The 19,341-nt window shown below is 29.5% G+C and overlaps 4 protein-coding genes, 1 long non-coding RNA gene and 1 pseudogene across 26 annotated transcripts; 2 read left to right on the top strand and 4 right to left on the bottom strand.

The window, feature by feature from the left end:
* Window positions 1-15: 15 nt before the first annotated feature.
* On the bottom strand, window positions 16-2,066 carry LOC145973498 (uncharacterized). Its single transcript, XM_083102951.1, has 4 exons — window positions 1,386-2,066; window positions 997-1,104; window positions 814-906; window positions 16-738 (listed from the first exon to the last, which is right to left on the bottom strand). Exons 1-4 carry the CDS (start codon window positions 1,480-1,482, stop codon window positions 527-529), a joined length of 510 nt encoding a protein of 169 aa, XP_082959077.1. The 5' UTR covers window positions 1,483-2,066; the 3' UTR covers window positions 16-526.
* Window positions 1,753-5,237, top strand: LOC145973500 (annexin B9-like; annotated as a pseudogene). The gene is made up of 6 exons (XR_014439489.1): window positions 1,753-2,428; window positions 2,607-2,942; window positions 3,166-3,254; window positions 3,324-3,573; window positions 3,720-3,900; window positions 4,480-5,237. The product of XR_014439489.1 is annotated as an annexin B9-like (transcript).
* A 223-nt stretch (window positions 5,238-5,460) lies between these two features.
* LOC145973495 (uncharacterized) lies at window positions 5,461-7,127 on the bottom strand. Its single transcript, XM_083102949.1, has 4 exons — window positions 6,635-7,127; window positions 6,246-6,353; window positions 6,067-6,159; window positions 5,461-5,992 (listed from the first exon to the last, which is right to left on the bottom strand). Exons 1-4 carry the CDS (start codon window positions 6,765-6,767, stop codon window positions 5,784-5,786), a joined length of 543 nt encoding a protein of 180 aa, XP_082959075.1. The 5' UTR covers window positions 6,768-7,127; the 3' UTR covers window positions 5,461-5,783.
* Window positions 7,128-7,728: 601 nt separating this feature from the next.
* LOC145973487 (uncharacterized) lies at window positions 7,729-10,850 on the bottom strand. 4 transcript variants are annotated; one of them, XM_083102935.1, is made up of 5 exons: window positions 9,907-10,827; window positions 8,895-9,278; window positions 8,522-8,626; window positions 8,339-8,431; window positions 7,746-8,245 (listed from the first exon to the last, which is right to left on the bottom strand). In XM_083102935.1, exons 2-5 carry the CDS (start codon window positions 9,019-9,021, stop codon window positions 7,962-7,964), a joined length of 609 nt encoding a protein of 202 aa, XP_082959061.1. In that variant the 5' UTR covers window positions 9,022-9,278; window positions 9,907-10,827; the 3' UTR covers window positions 7,746-7,961. The 4 variants fall into 4 exon arrangements, with proteins under 4 accessions (XP_082959064.1, XP_082959063.1, XP_082959061.1 ...); XM_083102936.1 differs by having other exon boundaries at window positions 10,390-10,827; XM_083102937.1 differs by having other exon boundaries at window positions 7,731-8,245; window positions 8,339-8,386; window positions 8,895-10,846.
* Crebb (Cyclic-AMP response element binding protein B) lies at window positions 10,029-17,504 on the top strand. 16 transcript variants are annotated; one of them, XM_083102920.1, is made up of 9 exons: window positions 10,029-10,445; window positions 10,881-11,016; window positions 11,289-11,501; window positions 11,995-12,144; window positions 12,303-12,426; window positions 14,128-14,217; window positions 14,760-14,903; window positions 15,303-15,372; window positions 15,479-17,504. In XM_083102920.1, exons 3-9 carry the CDS (start codon window positions 11,310-11,312, stop codon window positions 15,621-15,623), a joined length of 915 nt encoding a protein of 304 aa, XP_082959046.1. In that variant the 5' UTR covers window positions 10,029-10,445; window positions 10,881-11,016; window positions 11,289-11,309; the 3' UTR covers window positions 15,624-17,504. The 16 variants fall into 16 exon arrangements, with proteins under 16 accessions (XP_082959046.1, XP_082959045.1, XP_082959052.1 ...); XM_083102919.1 differs by lacking the exon at window positions 10,881-11,016 and having other exon boundaries at window positions 10,030-10,445; XM_083102926.1 differs by lacking the exon at window positions 10,881-11,016 and having other exon boundaries at window positions 10,039-10,445; window positions 11,289-11,402.
* LOC145973488 (uncharacterized) lies at window positions 12,641-19,240 on the bottom strand. 3 transcript variants are annotated; one of them, XR_014439486.1, is made up of 4 exons: window positions 19,079-19,240; window positions 18,573-18,616; window positions 14,076-18,344; window positions 12,641-13,322 (listed from the first exon to the last, which is right to left on the bottom strand). It is a non-coding gene; the product is annotated as an uncharacterized LOC145973488 (long non-coding RNA). The 3 variants fall into 3 exon arrangements; XR_014439485.1 differs by lacking the exon at window positions 12,641-13,322 and having other exon boundaries at window positions 13,353-14,278; window positions 14,410-18,344; XR_014439484.1 differs by lacking the exon at window positions 12,641-13,322 and having other exon boundaries at window positions 16,363-18,344; window positions 19,079-19,208.
* Window positions 19,241-19,341: the final 101 nt, after the last annotated feature.

Raw genomic sequence — 19,341 nt, 5'->3', positions numbered from 1 at the left:
AGAATATTTTTGTTTTCTTTTCCAGAACGATTGCACTGCCGAATGGAAAAGACTATTGATAGCAATGTTGAATTAAAAATAGTTATAATTATATGAATAATTATAACTAACATAGTTATAACATGAGGGAATATACATGAAGGAGAGAATAAAAATAGTGTTTGAGACAATGGTTATACATGAGATAAATATACAAAACTAATAAATATACATACACTTGTACTATTATTCCATTTATTATGTAATACTTATATAATAATTTATAAAATTACAAAAAAATATATATATATATATTTTGCAAAAATACAAAATTATTATAAAGACGGGTAAGATCTTATGTCAAAATAAACACACATAAGTAATATAAATACACATTAGTGTATTTTTTAGAATAATAAAAAAGCTATCAGATCTTACTATCTTATTGTTACATCTTCAAATAAATATTAAGCATTACGTAAATATGAAACAAAAAAAATGGTATATTATATGTAAATTGAGATATTGTATTCAATTCAATATATAACTATACTATAATCACATTAGGTGATGTGGAATATTTAAGCATACTGCCAATGCAACCTAACTCTAATTTATAGATTTCAAACTTCATAATTTTTAAAATTTCAAAACATGCATGAAATCCATTAGAATCTATATCTATGTCATAGATTTGTAAGCAAATATCAAAAACTGAACCCACAAAATTTCCTACACAGATAGGTGGTGCGTCTTTAACTGGAAAAATATATATTTATTAAAATATAATAACTAAAATTGCATATCTCTATTTGACTTGTAATTGAATGTTACCTGTAACTGTCTCATTAATAAGAGTAACATTGTTGTATGTTAATGTAATTGAAATCCCATAATCATGATCCAAATAGCTTGCATTTCCACATACTATATGAAAATAAAGTCTCAATAAGATGCAACACATAAATTAATATTAAGCAACTAATAGCATTGCATAGCTTAAGAACATTTACTCACATGTTCCATTTAAAGAAACTGCATCCCATTCTATAAATTGACAGCATCCACAATAATATTTATTAATACATTCGCAACTATTATCATATGTTATTGGAGAAGATTTATCTAAAGAAAAGAAAAAGAAAGATATCTAAAATAAAAAACTAGAAACTTGCAAAGTAGAGAAATCTAAAATTAGCTTGTAAAGTAGTTTAATTTTCTAGATACTTTATTTTAATTCATAAGAATTAAATAGAATATTGTATGCGAAATTTTTTTTTAATAAATATAGTATTCTTAATAAAAATACGTACTATTATAAAAAATATTTAATAAAAAGATATTATAAACGCCTATATATAAATATATATTTTTTTTTGCGTTATACATATATATTCAATACATACTGATATGCAGTGTCCTAGGGTATACACCTTCCGAATAAAAGAATAACGATAAGACGATGCAAATACGCATAATATTAATGCAATGTAACTGTTTCATATTTTTATTTCCTATATTGTCGTGATAATTATAAAATTGCTTCAGATACTCTGTATAGCACCGTATACTTCAAACTTCACCGTTTGAATGACCTTATCCTGTTTGTCCTTTATCTTTATCCTATATCGTATCATTTTTCTATTTTGAAATTTAAACAACGAGAAACATAGGGGGAGAGATTCTGAAATGCTTTTGGAGTCCCGCGCAGAGATTTGTTCCTTGTAGTTGAACTTGCACTTTTTCTTATCCCTTCTCTTTCCTTCTACTTCTATCACACATATATCCATGTCATATTTAGTGCAGAAAATTCAGCTACAAGGAACAAATCTAGCAGCGATCAAATGTTTTCAATATGACTGCTATTATAGAGATGGAAGAAACTGTGTACAAACGAAGGAGAAAAAAGAAAACATGGACGAAAAGAGCGAAAGCAGAAAAATGCGCGTGCCGAATGAAATATCAGAGAGCGCGATAGAACATATAATATGCGAACATAATCGTCGTAACCGTCGTTAAGTAACAAGCAAATGGATGTAGCGCCTTACACGATGAGATCGTCCATAACATGACGTGTATCTGAAATGAATCAAGGACAAACTATCGCATCGTCGGATCGCACGATTTACATGGATTAATCATGACAGATGAGTTATCAGCGCGCGTAGATACTCTTAATATAATTTTATAACGATATAAATATAATTTTATTACGATTTACATAATTTAAAACACTATGATATAAATTTTAATTAAACACCGCAATTATTTTTATTTTTCTAAAGATCACAGATTAATGCTTTAGTATCGTTTTAAATAGTTAAATAATATATTCCAACATTAAATATACATGTATGTTAAAAAGTTTGAAAGAAAATTATTTAATTATATTTAATATAAAATAATCGAATAATATTAATAATGTTTTCAGATAATTTCAGTCAAGATGGCAAGTACTCAATATTATGTCGTACAGATATTTATGTTAATATCTTAGCGAGATTTAAATAGAATAGTGAATGTAACATAATGATTCATCTCATCGTTTTAATTTTTTTGCCGGCATGAGTAGATGATCTTTTACAAAGATTTTTGCAATATTTTTAAGATATAATAAATGCTTCTAGTAAACGCGCGCGCGCTCATCGCTATGAAGGATTTCGGGACTGACGAACAGACAATCATTGACGTTTTCGCTCATCGAGGGATCGTCCAACGATTGGAGATCGCCGACAAATTCAAGACGATGTACGGCAAGGACCTCGTCTCCGAGCTGAAGTCGGAATTGTCCGGAAATTTCGAGAATGCCATCTGCGCCTTGATGACACCTCTTCCCGAATTGTATGCTAAGGAATTGCACGATGCCATTTCCGGTATGGGTACTGACGAAGGTGCACTTATCGAGGTTTTGGCGTCTCTGAGCAATTACGGTATCAAGACGATATCGGCTGTTTACAAAGAATGTAAGTAGTCATAGTAATATAAATAGATTAAGAGCTTTTATGCAGAGCATTTTCTAAAGAGCTTTTTGCCCTTATTTTAGTATTTTTTGTATGTGAAGTAGAAATGTTATCTAAACAAGTTTGAAAACTACGATTTTCACTTCGAATAATTAAGAATATAGTGTATTTCTTTTTATATTTTTCTATAAATTCTGATCTATATGTATTTAATTTATCTTACTAGTATACGATAAAGAATTGGAGGACGACCTCAAGAGTGATACTTCCGGTCACTTCAAGAGGCTTTTAGTATCGTTGTCCTGTAATTGATAAGTTGATAAATACGTGCATTCATTTCGTTAGTGTTTTTCTCTATTCTTTAATAAACAATCGGATATATAGGCCAGTAGGAACGAGAATACTGATGTCGATAAGAAGGCCGCGCTTCAGGATGCCGAAAAACTTCTCAACGCGGGTGAAGGACAATGGGGTACCGATGAAAGCACCTTCAATGCAATTCTCATTACTAAGAGTTATCCCAATTGCGAAGAACTTTTAAGGAATACGAACATATCGCCGGGGACAGTTTGGAGAACGTTATTAAGCGAAAATTTTGCTCTCGAGGACGGTTACTTAGCTGTGGATAAGAAAAGTGATTAAATTAGCTATGCAAAAGAATCTATTTGCTATTACTCGCGCCTCTCTTCGCTAATTTAATCTCTCGAAATATTTTCTTCTCTTAATGTTATCTGTCTACTTTCATCGTTTTCAAACTATATAAACGAGTTTCTTTTTCAGTGAAATGCGCTCGCGACAAGACTGCTTTTTTTGCGGAAAGACTATACAAAGCTATGCGCGGATTTGGTACCATCGATTCGACATTAATACGCATAATTATAACACTATCGGAGATCGATTTGGCGACATTAAAGAGACTTACGAAAAACTTTATGGGAAATCTCATGCAGAAGCGATCAATGTAAGAGATATGCTACTTCTTGCAATTGTAATAATTTTATTTGAGAATAGCTGTTTCATTTTTACAACTTCTTCATTTTGTTTCCATAGTGATATAAAATTTTGATAAAACAAATAATTCACAGAATATAAAATTTGTATCTCTTTTAAACAGATTCTTTAATTCAATTCTTTCATTTTGTTCAATCGAAATTGAACTTTATTGTCAGCGCTTTTATAGTTTTTATATATTTATTCATTTAAGACAATAATGCTTTTTATCTCTGTATAAAAAATGTATTAGTTACGTATGTCATATTTAATTTTATTCTTTCTCACATTCGTATACAACGCACTTCTTTAACTCGTGATCAATAAAAATTACGTTTATAGTCACTGAACTAAACAACAATAATAATTAATAATAATTCATTAACTCACGTGTAATTTATTAAGTCGCGCTGACTCTCAGCATTGCATATAACGTTTATAGTCACTGAACTAAACAACAATAATAATTAACAACAATTCATTAACTCACGTGTAATTTATTAACTCGCGCTGACTCTCAGCATTGCATATAACTTTCCATAAATTTTAGGACGATTGTTCAGGAGACTGTTCAGGACGACTACAAGAGACTCTTGCTTACTCTTCTCGGATGAAAATATTTCGATAGTACGCAACACTCCCTTATATCGAAAACCTACTTCAGTGTCCCGGAAATTATATATATCATATAACGTTTTGTTACATTATACAAAGACCTTGGTTAATTTAGTTTATTATATTTTGTTGGTCGTTAATAGTGAATATAGTGTTATTCGTGTTATTTATATTTTGCGCTTTATCAGAGTAATGCAACATCTGAAAAACGTTATTATAAAATAACAAGAGAGTGTTATTTATAAAATAACATGAGTTTCTGTAAAGATCGAAAATTAAAAATCGATCTATTGATTGGCACTGTATACTAGCACAAGTAAATTGTTGATCGAAACGAAAAATTTGTCCCTCTTTGCACTAATACTATTAATTACTACCAATCTCTGACTGCATGCACGCTTGTATCAGTAACATATACATAAATACATAAATGTCTATATTTGCCTTGAGTTGATGCTAGCTTTAATTTTCCCACATTATTTTGCATTTACAGAACGACTGCAGCGAAGACTTTAAGCGGCTTCTGATCGCGTTATTGAATTAAAGAGATCGAGAAGAATAATTTCTGTTACTAAGAGCCCAATTAGACATTTCGCTCGTCAATAATATAAAGCATGCATATGAAAAATATACATTTTATCTGCAATTAATGTATACTTTCGCAAATAAACTTTTAGTTTATTTCACTGATAACACTGGAGAATATTTTTGTTTTCTTTTCCAGAACGATTGCACTGCCGAATGGAAAAGACTATTGATAGCAATGTTGAATTAAAAATAGTTATAATTATATGAATAATTATAACTAACATAGTTATAACATGAGGGAATATACATGAAGGAGAGAATAAAAATAGTGTTTGGGACAATGGTTGTATATGAGATAAATATACAAAACTAATAAATATACATACACTTGTACTATTATTCCATATATTATGTAATATTTATATAATATTTATATAATAATTTATAAAATTACAAAAATATATACATATTTTGCAAAAGTACAAAATTATTATAAAGACAGGTAAGATCTTATGTCAAAATAAACACACATAAGTAACATAAATACACATTAGTGTATTTTTTAGAATAATAAAAAAGCTATCAGATCTTACTATCTTATTGTTACATCTTCAAATAAATATTAAGCATTACGTAAATATGAAACAAAAAAAATGGTATATTATATGTAAATTCAGAAAAATGGTATATTGTATTCAATTCAATATATAACTATACTATAATCACATTAGGTGATATGGAATATTTAAGCATACTGCCAATGCAACCTAACTCTAATTTATAGATTTCAAACTTCATAATTTTTCCTAAAATTTCAAAACATGCGTAAAATCCATTAGAATCTACATCTATGTCATAGATTTGTAAGCAAATATCAAAAACCACAAAATATCCTACACAGATAGGTGGTGCATCCTTAACTGGAAAAATATATATTTATTAAAATATAATATTTAAATTGCATATCTCTATTTGACTTGTAATTGAATATTACCTGAAACTGTCTCATTAAGAAGAGTAACATTGTTGTATGTTAATGTAATAGAAATCCCATAATCACGCTCTAAATAACTTGCATTTGCACATACTATATGAAAATAAAGTCTCAATAACAACACATAAATTAATATTAAGCAACTAATAGCATTGCATAGCTTAAGAATATTTACTCACATGTTCCATTTAAAGAAACTGCATCCCATTCTATAAATTGACAGCATCCACAATGATATTTACTAATACATTCGCAACCATTATCATATATTGTTGGAAAAGATATATCTAAAGAAAAGAAAAAAAATAGATATCTAAAATAAAAAACTAGAAACTTGCAAAGTAGAGAAATAGAAATCTAAAATTAGCTTGCAAAGTAGTTTAATTTTTTAGATCCTTTATTTTAATTTATAAGAATTATATAGAATATTGTATGCGAAATTTTTTTATAATCAATATAGTATTCTTAATAAAAATAAATACTACTATTATAAACGCATATATATATATATATATATATATATATATATATATATATTTTGCGTTATACATATATATTCAATACATACTGATATGCAGTGGCCTAAAGTTTACCGTTTGTCCCATCACATCTTGACCTGTTACCTTTACACCTTCCGCATAAAAGAATAATAATAAGACGATGCAAATACGCATAATATTAATGCAATGTAACTGTTTCATATTTTTATTTCCTATTGTCGTTATACTTTGTGACAATTATAAAATTGCTTCAGATACTCTCTGTATAGCACCGTATACTTCAAACTTCACCGTTTGAATGATCTTATCCTGTTTGTCCTTTATCTTTATTCTATATCGTATCATTTTTCTATTTTGAAATTTAAACAACGAGAAACATAGGGGGAGAGATTCTGAAATGCTTCTGCAGTCCCGCGCAGAGATTTGTTCTTTGTAGTTGAACTTGCACTTTTTCTTGTCCCTTCTCTTTCCTTCAACTTCTATAACACATATATCCATCTCATATTTAATGTACATTAGTGCAGAAAGTTCAGCTATAAGGAACAAATCTAGCAGCGGTCAAATGTGTTTAATATGACTACTATTGAAAGAACTTCTCTAGAAATTTCCTATCCGATAGCCAATCATTACAAATTTTGTGTTAATAGCCTATCATTTACAATATCCTAATATAAATTTATAATTTATATTTCAACGGCTTATAGATTTATTTACGGTGTAGAAAATATATTTGTATAAAAAAAAATTGAGATTTTTTATTTTATCATTTAAGAATTTATTAAGAACTTGTAAGAAAAGGTTTGTAAGACAGGTTTTAACAGAAAAATATTACATATATATAAGAAATTGTTCTACACAACTTTGAAATATGGTTTTCTTAAATTTGACATAATTAGTCTACTTTGTAATACTACTACTGATAGAGGAACATTAATTCCGATAACCAAGAACCTTCTTACGATTAAAATAAAAATTATGATACGATTATAAAACAACATTTACATACATGATATTTTAGATTTATGTTGAGAATTATTTAAAATAAAATTATCAAGAAAAATAATGTAAAGGTAAAAAAAAAATTAGGAAAAGGTAAAAAGTGTTTGGAACGTTGATTATATATGAGATAAATATATAAAACACTTGTGCTATTATTCCATATATTGTTATAAATTTATAATTACAAAAATATATATACTTTATAAAATTATTATACAGTCTTATTATATTGTCTTATGTAAAAATAAACACTAGTGTATTTTTTAGAATAAAAAAAACTATCAAATCTTACTACCTTATATCTTTAAACAAAAATTAAGCATTATGTAAATATGGAAAAGAAAAAAGATATATTATATGTAAATTCAGATATTATATTCTATTCAATATATATATCTATACCATAATCACATTAGGTGATACGGAATGTTTCTTTTGAAAAAATAAGGGTAACAAATTAAAAGTGATATTATTTATATACTGTTTTTTTTTATGTTGCATACTGCCAATGCAACCTAACTCTAATTTATAGATTTTAAGTTTCATAATTTTTCCTAAAATATCAAAACATGCATGAAATCTATTATAATCTACATCTATGTCATAGATTTGTAAGCAAATATCAATTTTGACTGAATCCACAATATTCTCTCCTATACAGATAGGTGGTGGGTCCCTGGCTGGAAAAATATATATTTATTAAAATATAATATATTTATTAAAATATAATATTTAAATTGCATATCTCTATTTGACTTGTAATTGAATATTACCTGAAACTGTCTCATTAATAATAGTAATATGGTTGTATGTTATTGTAACTGAAATCCCATAATCACGATCTAAATAACTTGCATTTGCACATACTATATGAAAATAAAGTCTCAATAAGATGCAACACATAAATTAATATTAAGCAACTAATAGCATTGCATAGCTTAAGAATATTTACTTACATGTTCCATTTAAAGAAACTGCATCCCATTCTATAGATTGACAGCATCCACAATGATATTTAATACATTCGCAACCATTATCATATATTTTCATAACAGATTTATCTAAAGAAAAAAAAATATAGATATCTAAAATAAAAACCTAGAAACTTGCAAAGTAGAGAAATAGAAATCTAAAAGTAGCTCTCAAAGTAGTTTAATTTTCTAGATCCTTTAATTCATAAGAATTAAATAAAATATTGTATGTGAAATTTCTTTTATAATAAATATAGTATTCTTAATGAAAATAAATACTACTATAAAAAATATTTTATAAAAACGTATCATATTATAAACACTATATATATATTTTATACATATATTCAATACATACTGTTGAGTGTTCCAGAGTTTGCCGTTTGTATTATCATATCTTGACCTATCACCTCTACAATTTCCGCATAAAAGAATAATAATAAGACGATGCAAATACGCATATTAATGCAATGTAACTGTTTCATATTTTTAATTTCTTACTATCGTGATACTTTGTGAAAATTATCAAATACTCAGATACTCTCTGTACAGCACCGTATACTTCGAACTTCACTGTTTGAATGGATCTTTATCGTGTTTATCCTATTGTATCATTTTTCTTATTTGAAACGTAAACAATGAGAAAGATAGGGGGAGAAATTCTGAAATGCTTCCCGCGCAGACGTTTGTTCTTTGTATTTGAACTTGCACTTTTTCCTGTCCCTTCTCTTTCCTTCAACTTCTATAACACATATATCCATCTCATATTTAGTGCAGAAAGTTCAGCTACAAGGGACAAATCTAGCTGCGATCAAATGTGTTCAATATGTCTGCTATTGAAAGAAATTCTCTAGAAATTTCCTATCCGATAGCCAATCATTACAAATTTTATGTTAAAATAGCCTACCATTTACAATAACCTAATATAAATATAAATTGACAATTTATATTTATTTCAACGGCTTATAGATTTATTTACGGTGCAGAAAATATATTTGCATAAGAAAATTGATATTTTTTTAAATTTTATCATTTGTTTATTAAAAATTTATAAGAAAAGGCAGATTTTAATAGAAAAATATTGTATACATGTATATAAGAAATTGTTCTATACAATTTTGAAGTATGGTTTTCTCAAATTTGACATTATTCTACTTTATAATATTCCTAATACTATAGAGGAACATTAATTCCTCTAACCAAGAACTTTCTTACGATTAAAATAAAAATTATGATATTATTATAAAACAACATTCACATATATGACATTTTAGATTTGTTGAGAATTATTTAAAATAAAATTATCAAGAAAAACAATGTAAGAGTAAAAAAAAATTAGGAAAAGGTATTATAATTTTTTCGACTTTTACTTTCGGGGAAAGAAATCCCGTATGAATATTCCTCGAAATAAGTCCTCGTTACCCTCGCCCTAGAGACGGAAGAAACTGTGTACAAACGAAGGGAAAAAAAGAAAACATGGACGGAAAGAGCGAGAGGAGAAAAACGCGCGTGCGGAATGAAAGATCGGAGAGCGCGATGGAACATAATACGCGAACATAATCGTCGTAACCGTCGTTCGCGATCGGGGCCGGAGTCAGACGCGAGATCGTGCACACAAGCCGCACATGCCGCGCGTAGAACGTAACGAGAGATCGGATTATGAGGGGGCGGAGGGCGGAAAAAGAGCGAAAGCCCGCCAGCAGCAGCAGCAGCCAGCCGAGCCAGCGAGCAGCGACGAGAGACGAGGCAGCCGCGGCAACGGCGACTGCCATCTTGATCGTGACGCGCAACTTAGAGGTCGCGGGCTCCACCAGTGACGAAGCAACTGGAGTTTTGACGTGGCTGCTACGTACCTGCCCGACTGCCCACTCCGATTGCAGCAAACTTGGTGACGAGAAATACGTAACTGGTAAGTACCCCAGCTGGAGAATAATAACAATCGGGCATGGACCAGCGCGCTCGCGTACGACTTTCACGCGCGACGAGATCGTACGCGAGCCCGACCCGGGCGTGCGTTCGTGCTTTTCTCTCCGCCGTGTCCGCGAGACGATCCGCGTTTACGTCTGCTGTGATACCGCGCGGAGATACCGCGAAATATGGCGCCCCGACGAGAAACGCGCACGTATCTCTCGCCGCTAACAGGCTAACAGGGGGGTTACGCGAGCGACCTTTCGACGTCCGTTTCCGCGGGATCGTCATCGGACTGTCGCGATCGCGCTTCCGGGGTGGACGTTAAGGCGAGAGATACCTCTCGCGTTTTCCCTCATGCGTGATTCCTCGTCTCTTTGCTGTTCGACAGTCGTACCGTCGAGCGTGTTTATTGTTCTCCCTGTATTATTTTTAGATCCGCTTATGTAAATGACGCAGTAAGCATCGCCGGACTTGTCGCTGGCGGCAAATTTGAACCGCAAGGACGACTCGCGTTTCGTTTCTTCTCACTCCGACGAGGCTCCCGCGAAGATTCTCCGTAAAAGAAATGCGTACGAACGTATTTACGTATTATTCGCACGTGTTTTTTCCTCTGTTTACATCCAATCGGAAATTTATGACGATGTTATGGCAATTTTTCAATTAAAAAATTCACTATTGCATCCAGAGTACAAGTGTTGGATCGTTTAAATGTATACGTATTATAAAGTTGATATTATCGTGATATTAATTTTGTTATATATAGTTTTTAATAGAATATATATCGGATTGTAATTTTACTCATCACAGATGTGTATAATATATCAAGTTTCTTATATTGCAGAGCTCGCGAGGTAGCCGGGCTATGGAAAGTATGGTCGAGGAAAATGGATCAGCCGTCGATCCGTTGTCCCAGAGCTCCCAGAGTGGCGATGCTGCACCAGCAATTGCAACTTCGGTACAATCTATCGATAGAACGCATCAGCAGCAAACTCACCACCTGGTAGCTTCTACCAGCATTGTGCAACTGACACTACCTTCGTCAGGAACAACACAGGTATACAGGAGACTCTCCTGTGTATCTATGTCCGATAATTTGCTTCCTCTTTATTTCGAAGCATGCATATATCATTTATTTTGTTCTTGAATTGTGTTATTTCTACAACATAAGTACCATTTAGGTATCTGATCTTGCATAATGCTGGTTGTATCTTAAAAAGTTACAAAGTTTCCTTAAGTCACCTTCATTCTTAGATGGTAAGATAGGAATACATTTTGCAAATGTGACATTGATCATATACGTTTTAAGTTTTAAGTAGGCTCTGTGCAATTCTCCTTACATTATACAAGACAAATTACATGTACATTATTCCTTTTTATTACAACTAATTATAATTATATCATTGGATATTGATGCTTGTATAATATTATACTCGTTTCAAATATATATATAAGGAATAATGTGACCATGTGTGTCTGTATGTGTATCTATAAGTATAGTTTTAATGTAACCTTTTGTAATACTTGACATTTGTGTGACCTTTATGTAGGTGCAATCGGTCATACAACCCAATCAACAGTCTGTAATACAAACCGCGACGAATATACAGCCTGTTGCCATCTCTAAAGGAAACGTTATCCTGGTTAGCAAACCTAATTCTGTTATACAAACTGCACAGGGGAGTTTGCAGACTCTTCAGGTAAGTTTGTATCAATTTCTTATTATTTTTTTGTTGTTTCTTTAGATATCAGAATGTATAATTTAATTATATCTAGTGTACATGTAAAAAAATAGATATTTTTTAATAATTTAATAATAAAGTACTAGAAATAATTGATAAATTCTCTTTTGATTAAGGTTGTCGAGACTGGTAGCGATGACAGTTTCTCAGATGAAGATTCACCTAAGAAGAGGAATATTCTTACCAGACGACCATCTTATAGAAAAATCCTCAACGATTTAGGCGGGGGAGAAATTACAGGTAAGACAATGTTTTTTTTTTTTTAAATGCTCATAGACACATCATATGATAGAAATTTACACAATATCAAGAAAAACTGTTTCATCTGTATAATTTACTTAACAATTCGTTGCAAATACAAATTGTAGAAGAAATATAACAGATAAATAATTACATTAGCTTTTTTTACTCGATTATATAAGATGTTTGAGTGCATGTCAGTTCATACAAATTAATATGAATATATATGTCGATACAAGAAGAATAATGTAGTAACTTGTACATTCTTATATATATATTTTTCAAAATTGTATGTGTCTAAAGAACTTCAATTATATTTAATTTTAATGATATTTCAAAGAGAGTATCCTTTTCTCTTTTTTAATCCTTGTAAATATTGAGATATGTATGTCACATACGTATTATGCTGTTGCCAACAGCTGTAGTATGATGAATACTTAATATGTTAAAACTTTTAAACACACTTTAGTAATTTAAATCGCAAATAACAAAAGGTCTTTCAATATACATAAATGTATACAATGTTGAGAAATCTTATATACCATAATTGTATATTTTGCCATTGCATGTATAAGAAAAGTATGCCATACCAAGCTTGTACTGTACAATATATACATATTGGAAACAGTAAATTGTTAACTTTGAAAACAAATGTGGAAATTCAGATGTGAAAAAGTTAAGATTTTGAAAGAATTTGTGCATAGATTGCTCTTTTGACTTATCATAATGTTATATTAAACAATAAGTAACTGAAGAAGAAATTTAAGAAAGATTAGAAAAGATAAAACCTGTACTTCAAAAGAAATTGGATAAAAGGAAACCCAAAATTGTCAATCTTGATTCGGAAAAAATAATTTCTTTTCATCAGCAAACACATTGTTGTCCACTATGATACACTATGGAAATATTATTATAATTCATTTTATTATAATTCATTAGCTTGAAATTTACATTTTTTGATTAATTTCTAATGTATGCAGAGTATATTAAGAGGTAAGATCAGGTGACATCAATATTACAAATATCGATTTTTGATAAATGAAAAGAACAATATATATTATATAACACAAAGATATTTAAATAAAATAAAATTCTCTATGTATGATATTATATATAGCATCAAATACATAAATAAAAATAAACTTTTTTTAAATTTATTTCTCGAGCAAATTAAAAGTAGGATAATCTTTTTGCGAATTATAAACCGCGTCATTCTCTTGCTCTTAGTACATTTTGTGTCACAAAATTCTATCACAAAATTTATATAGAAATAAGATATATCAAAACATGTAATTATACAAATTTATTTTCATAGAATATACTTTGCATTCATTTATACAAATGATTATTTTGATAAATCTACATTATTTTCTATATTATTTTGATATTATTTTTTATCTAATGGTAAATAAATTATTTTCGAAATAAATTTAATAAAAATATTTTCTATTCTTTTTTTGTATGAGCTGACTGCACATAGCGTAAATGATAAATATACAATTATAATCAACAGCCAGAAAAGAAATCAACAAATTACAGCCATATGACAAATTCTTATTTTGTTCTTTTCATTTATCATTATGGTAAAAAAATTACTCTGGAAAAAAAGAAAAATGCGGTACATTGTACATAGAATGACGCATACATACTAGCAATATCGGTTACGAGCTAATGGGGGTTTGGATTGATTCGGTGTTACAGACGGTCGTTTGCCCCCCTTAGAATCATCTTCCGAGTGTGATTCTAACGTGGACAGTGAAGTGTCTTCCCATTCGCTCCATTACCAAACAGGTTGGTTACTTTATCTTCCTTTTACATATCTTTCCTGGCTGTATTACATTCCACAGGCTGTCTATATAGATATATATATGTAGTTTTTTTGTATTCTTCTGCATACTAAAGGAGATGATGTTAGAAGGGTACTTAAAAAAAAAGAAAGAAAAACAAAACGAATTGTATAAATCAAAAGATGCACACTCTCACATTTACAATTGTCTTCCATCCCTGTGTGTACTGCCTAATACGTGATATATCATTTTTCACGATACTCGCTTGGTGTGGCATTCTTGCTTATGGGATGTTGTCGATATACTTTTTCATTCGAATCATGCGGGGGAAAAAGCGCTAATATATCTTAAAAGATTATCTTTCGAATGAGATATTAAAGACGCAATAAGAGCATCATATTGTCACGCATATAAAATCTTTTTCAATGCAAGCGCATTATCATTTTCAGCATTGCATTATTGTGATGCACGCGCGACATATCGTTATTTACAAATTAATTTCGTTTATATATGCGTTATATATCTCCGATATAATTTATTTTACAGTAATTCCTGCCGGTACTATTCAAATTGCGACCCAAGGGGAGGGAGTTCCGGGGCTTCACACATTAACTATGAGCAACGCGGCGACAGCGGGTGGAGCTATAGTGCAGTATGCACAGGGCCAGGACACTCAATTTTTTGTCCCAGGTGTGCTTTTACATCATTTCCGAGATGTCAGAAAGTTTTATTTTATTTCTCGATGTTTTGCTTTTATAACACAATATTGTATTATTTATTATAAATAATACATTATTGTAATTTCTCTCTTTTTTCAGCACATTAATATTGCTTTATTATGTATAGTTATAGTTTGATTAATATATAAAAAAGTATATATATACAAAATATATAATTGCATTAATATATTAGTGATACATACATTATAAAAATTTGATAATACAGTTTATTCAATATTGTCTAAGCTATGTTCTTTTGATAAATATGATAACAATTCTTATCAAGCAAAATAAGTAATAGAAAGTCATATAAAATTTTAACGCGCGTAACGTAAAAATTTGGAAAGTGCAGTCTCTGACAATGTTCCAGCTTACACAGGTCATGGAGTTGTAGTGGAAGATGCGGCGCGAAAGAGAGAGTTAAGGTTGCTTAAAAATAGGTAAGATTTCCACAGATACATTCGTACAGAGAAATCTTATATAAAAATATAAATATCTTTTTTGCAATGAAAAATATTCTTATCTCTACATTTTTAATGTGTTTAGAGAGGCGGCGCGTGAATGTAGGAGAAAAAAGAAGGAATATATAAAGTGCTTAGAAAATCGTGTTGCGGTATTGGAGAACAGGAATCAGACGTTAATCGACGAACTGAAATCATTAAAAGAATTATATCAGCAGAAAACCGACTGAGATTGGTATTTGAAGTTTGCGCAACAGTGTATCAAAACTTTTATCCAGTCGAAGAATCTGTACATGTCTTGTTTGTGTACATTAATACCTAAATGTTACTAGGGGTAAGTGATGGTGATGTACATGCATTCTTATAAATAAGCGTTTCTCTGTAACATACTGTATTTAAGTAACGAATATGAAGGCTTGTGAAACTTGCTATTACTAAAGCGGGAAGCCAAAGTTATATGAGACACGGAGGCAGCAAACACGTATATAGGCAATATTTGGTATATCAATCTATTTTTTGGATAAATCTAATAGCTTATTCCGAGCATTCGGAATAAAATCTACATATTTGAAGAAATTTTGATTTCATAGTTTGAAACTTGGATCGCGTTAATAACTTAACTGGCATGTAGTATACATGTGTTTAGTAATTACTGTTTAGTAATTACTGTTTACCGCCCGTTTGTATTAGATAAAGATGTGCCTTGCTTTGCAATTTATTTTATGCTAAAAATGGATAAAAATCAGCTATTTAATGATCACAAAGAAACTTCTTTCCATTATGAATATTTGTGGAAATCGTGTTGCGGGACGACAAAGAGAAAGCAAGACGCGCCTTCTTCTACTATTGAAACGGGCCTTAATGCAAGATCTGTGTTATAAAATAAAATAATGAAACCATTTATATATTATTTATATATTGGTTTCACAAAAAATTGGGAAGCATGCAATGCAACGCTGAAAACGATCCGCTTTTAATATGCTTGTTTTAAATTTGAATATTCTATGGAAGAATCTTGGCATCGTACATAGAAAATTATAAAGATAGTTATACGATAATTGCAATTTGAAAGTGGTATAAAAAAAGAAAAGAGAAAAAAAAGAAAAAAAAAGACGCATCTCTCCAATTTCCATAATGTCTGCATCGCTTTTCCGTTTGTTGTATAAATGCTCGTACACAGGGCGGTATTTTACATCGCTCTTAAAATTAGTAAAATAATTTCTGTTTTGCGTCTCTCGTCAAAATGCCCCGTTCAAATGCTGGACAACACAATACTTGTAAAATATAAATGTAATATACATCAGGAGTGCCTTGAAGATTTAAGTATACTTGCGGTATACATATACATATGATTGATTGCAACAAAAAAGAAGCAACGCGCAATATATGTATATGTATGTATATACGTATGAAGGAAAATATGTTGTAGGTAAATATGGGTAGATATATATATATATATTATATATATATATGATATTTTTAAAGTATATTAATATAGTTTTATGTATACTTGACACACACACATACACATACACACATATGCAACTCTATCACGAGAATTGTATTATTTTTTTAAAAATAATACAGAACTCGCGTTTCTGCATAATCTCATCGTTGTCGAACCGAAATCAGTTACTGACACAATTGGAATTTCGCGCAATGTATTGTGAATAATATGCGTGATTCTATGAAGAAATAACGTTAAATCCAAATAAAGAAAATAATTTTTTTAACAAGACTCGTTGCAATTGATAACGTAGCGTGTAAATGAAAACTTTAGTTGTTACTTTATTGATATAAATAATTTTGAATTTATATATGACATTTGTGTTATTTCCAAAAATATATGTACTATATATCATATATTTTCCGATACATACAAAGAGATACTAAAAAATTATTTATACTAAAATAATATGTATCAGAAAATTCGTATTTCAGTGGAAATTGTTTAGAGTTTCGTATTTTACTAATCCATAATCATTCGTAGTTTTGTAATGCTGATATGCATACTGAACATTGTCAATTTATGAAACATTGCTTAAGAAAAAAAAAGAAAAGAAAACAAAGTGAAAGAACCATTAGAGATAATAAATGTGCCGTATCCTTTACATGTGCATTTTATTACTGCCATTGCAGTTATCAATTTTTGATACTTGTTAAAGGTTTATTTATTTTACTTATTAGACTATACTGCCTTCCCTTTTTGTGCTTTAAAAGCAATTTTTGTGAACTTTAAAATATTATAATCCTTATTAGAAAAATTTATCAAAATTGAGGATTACCTATTTGAAAACCTTGTGCAATATATATTAATTAATTATTGCTTCATAATAATTCGTCTCTATAATACAACACAGAATAACTAATAATCTTGCATCTTTTGATGTTAACTCTACAATGTGTTTGACAAGTATCAATTTTTCTATTTCTTGTATATATTAAAAATATATTTATTTTACAAGTTTAGAAAAAGTATATAAATATATATTTTGACATTTATTAAACAAAATGTATGTAATATATTGATTACACAGCAATTCTATATGATTAATTATGTGTTGGAGGATGTATCAAATAGTAATCAGACAAAATTTTGAGTGACTTATTATTTATTTAATCTTTAATATGATCTGTTTTAAAAAACAGTCCTTTTACATTGCAATATGCATTTGTTTTGTTGCATTTACTGTACCACATTTAAAATATAAAATTCAATTTATTGATCAAAAAATATAAATATTTCCACAGTTTTTATTTCCACAAATTTTATTATGCGGCAAATAAACATATTAAGTAAAATAATCTTTAAATTCCTTGGCATAATTAGTCTCATTAATTTTAATATTCCCTTTTGTATATTTATTTACATATATACTTACACTATTCATCACCAAACCTCTGTCGTCATTTTTACCTGTGTAGACCTTTTTATCGTATTATACTGTACCCTGAAAAAATATGATAAATTGGTTATATTTTCAACGCTCAATATACTTTTCATAAAAAATTTTTAATTTACATCAGATGGTAGTGCATGTAGAAATAATCATAACAGGATAAAAATTTGTTAAGAATTTCATCCTATTGTTTCATACATCTAATATTTCATCATATATTATTTGTATTTATGCATTAAAAACATTTAATATACATATAAAATAAATAATGATCCTCACCTTTGCTACAATATCGAATTTATGTCTATATGCATCATATAATTCTGAAACAAAAAATATTAATATAATTTATATGCTTAAATTCCATTTTAAACATAATTATATATAAAATATTTCAGTTGGTAGTGCATGTATGAATAATCATGTAATTTCATACTTAAAAAATTTCATCCTTTTAGATCTATCTACAAAAGAACGATGCATACTTTATAACAAAATGATCATAGTCGCTTTCTTTTATTTAAAAAAAAAATTATAATAAATACAGCTCAAATTTAATTATTTAAGCTGAATTCTATTATGAGCATATATACTAGAATGGGACAAACAATTACAGTGGATGCACGTGGATTACAAAGAATACATAATGCGAGGAGTTTAATTATTTCAATAAACTATTATACATTTCATTTTTATTTGAGAATAATTTAACGACTAATTAATAAAAAATTATTGATTATTAAAATCTTTTCTTTTTATAGACTATAATTTTTTTCGATTATTACCTTTTAAACACAATTTAATCCTCCCTCGTGCTATCCTCGTAAGACTCCTTGTTGCATTATGGCCGATTGTAGTAACCAACACAAGATGGTAACCAGTAAAAAAAATGCTAACCATAGATATAAATTTTATAGATAGAGTATTAGTTGCAAATATGGGTTTAGAGAGGGGTTTAAGGGCTTGCACATAGGACGCATTAAGCGCAAGATAGCGATACGATAGCCAATCGATTTACGGCTAATTCATAAGCGAACAATTGATTGGC

Source organism: Camponotus vicinus, unplaced genomic scaffold (assembly GCF_025532165.1).
Source record: "Camponotus vicinus isolate PSW18456_S1 unplaced genomic scaffold, iyCamVici1.0 SCAF_6, whole genome shotgun sequence".
In the NCBI taxonomy this organism is placed as follows: Eukaryota; Metazoa; Arthropoda; class Insecta; order Hymenoptera; family Formicidae; genus Camponotus; species Camponotus vicinus.
The sequence above is the reverse complement of the archived record's forward strand: the minus strand, read 5'-3'. Positions and strand labels throughout refer to the sequence as shown.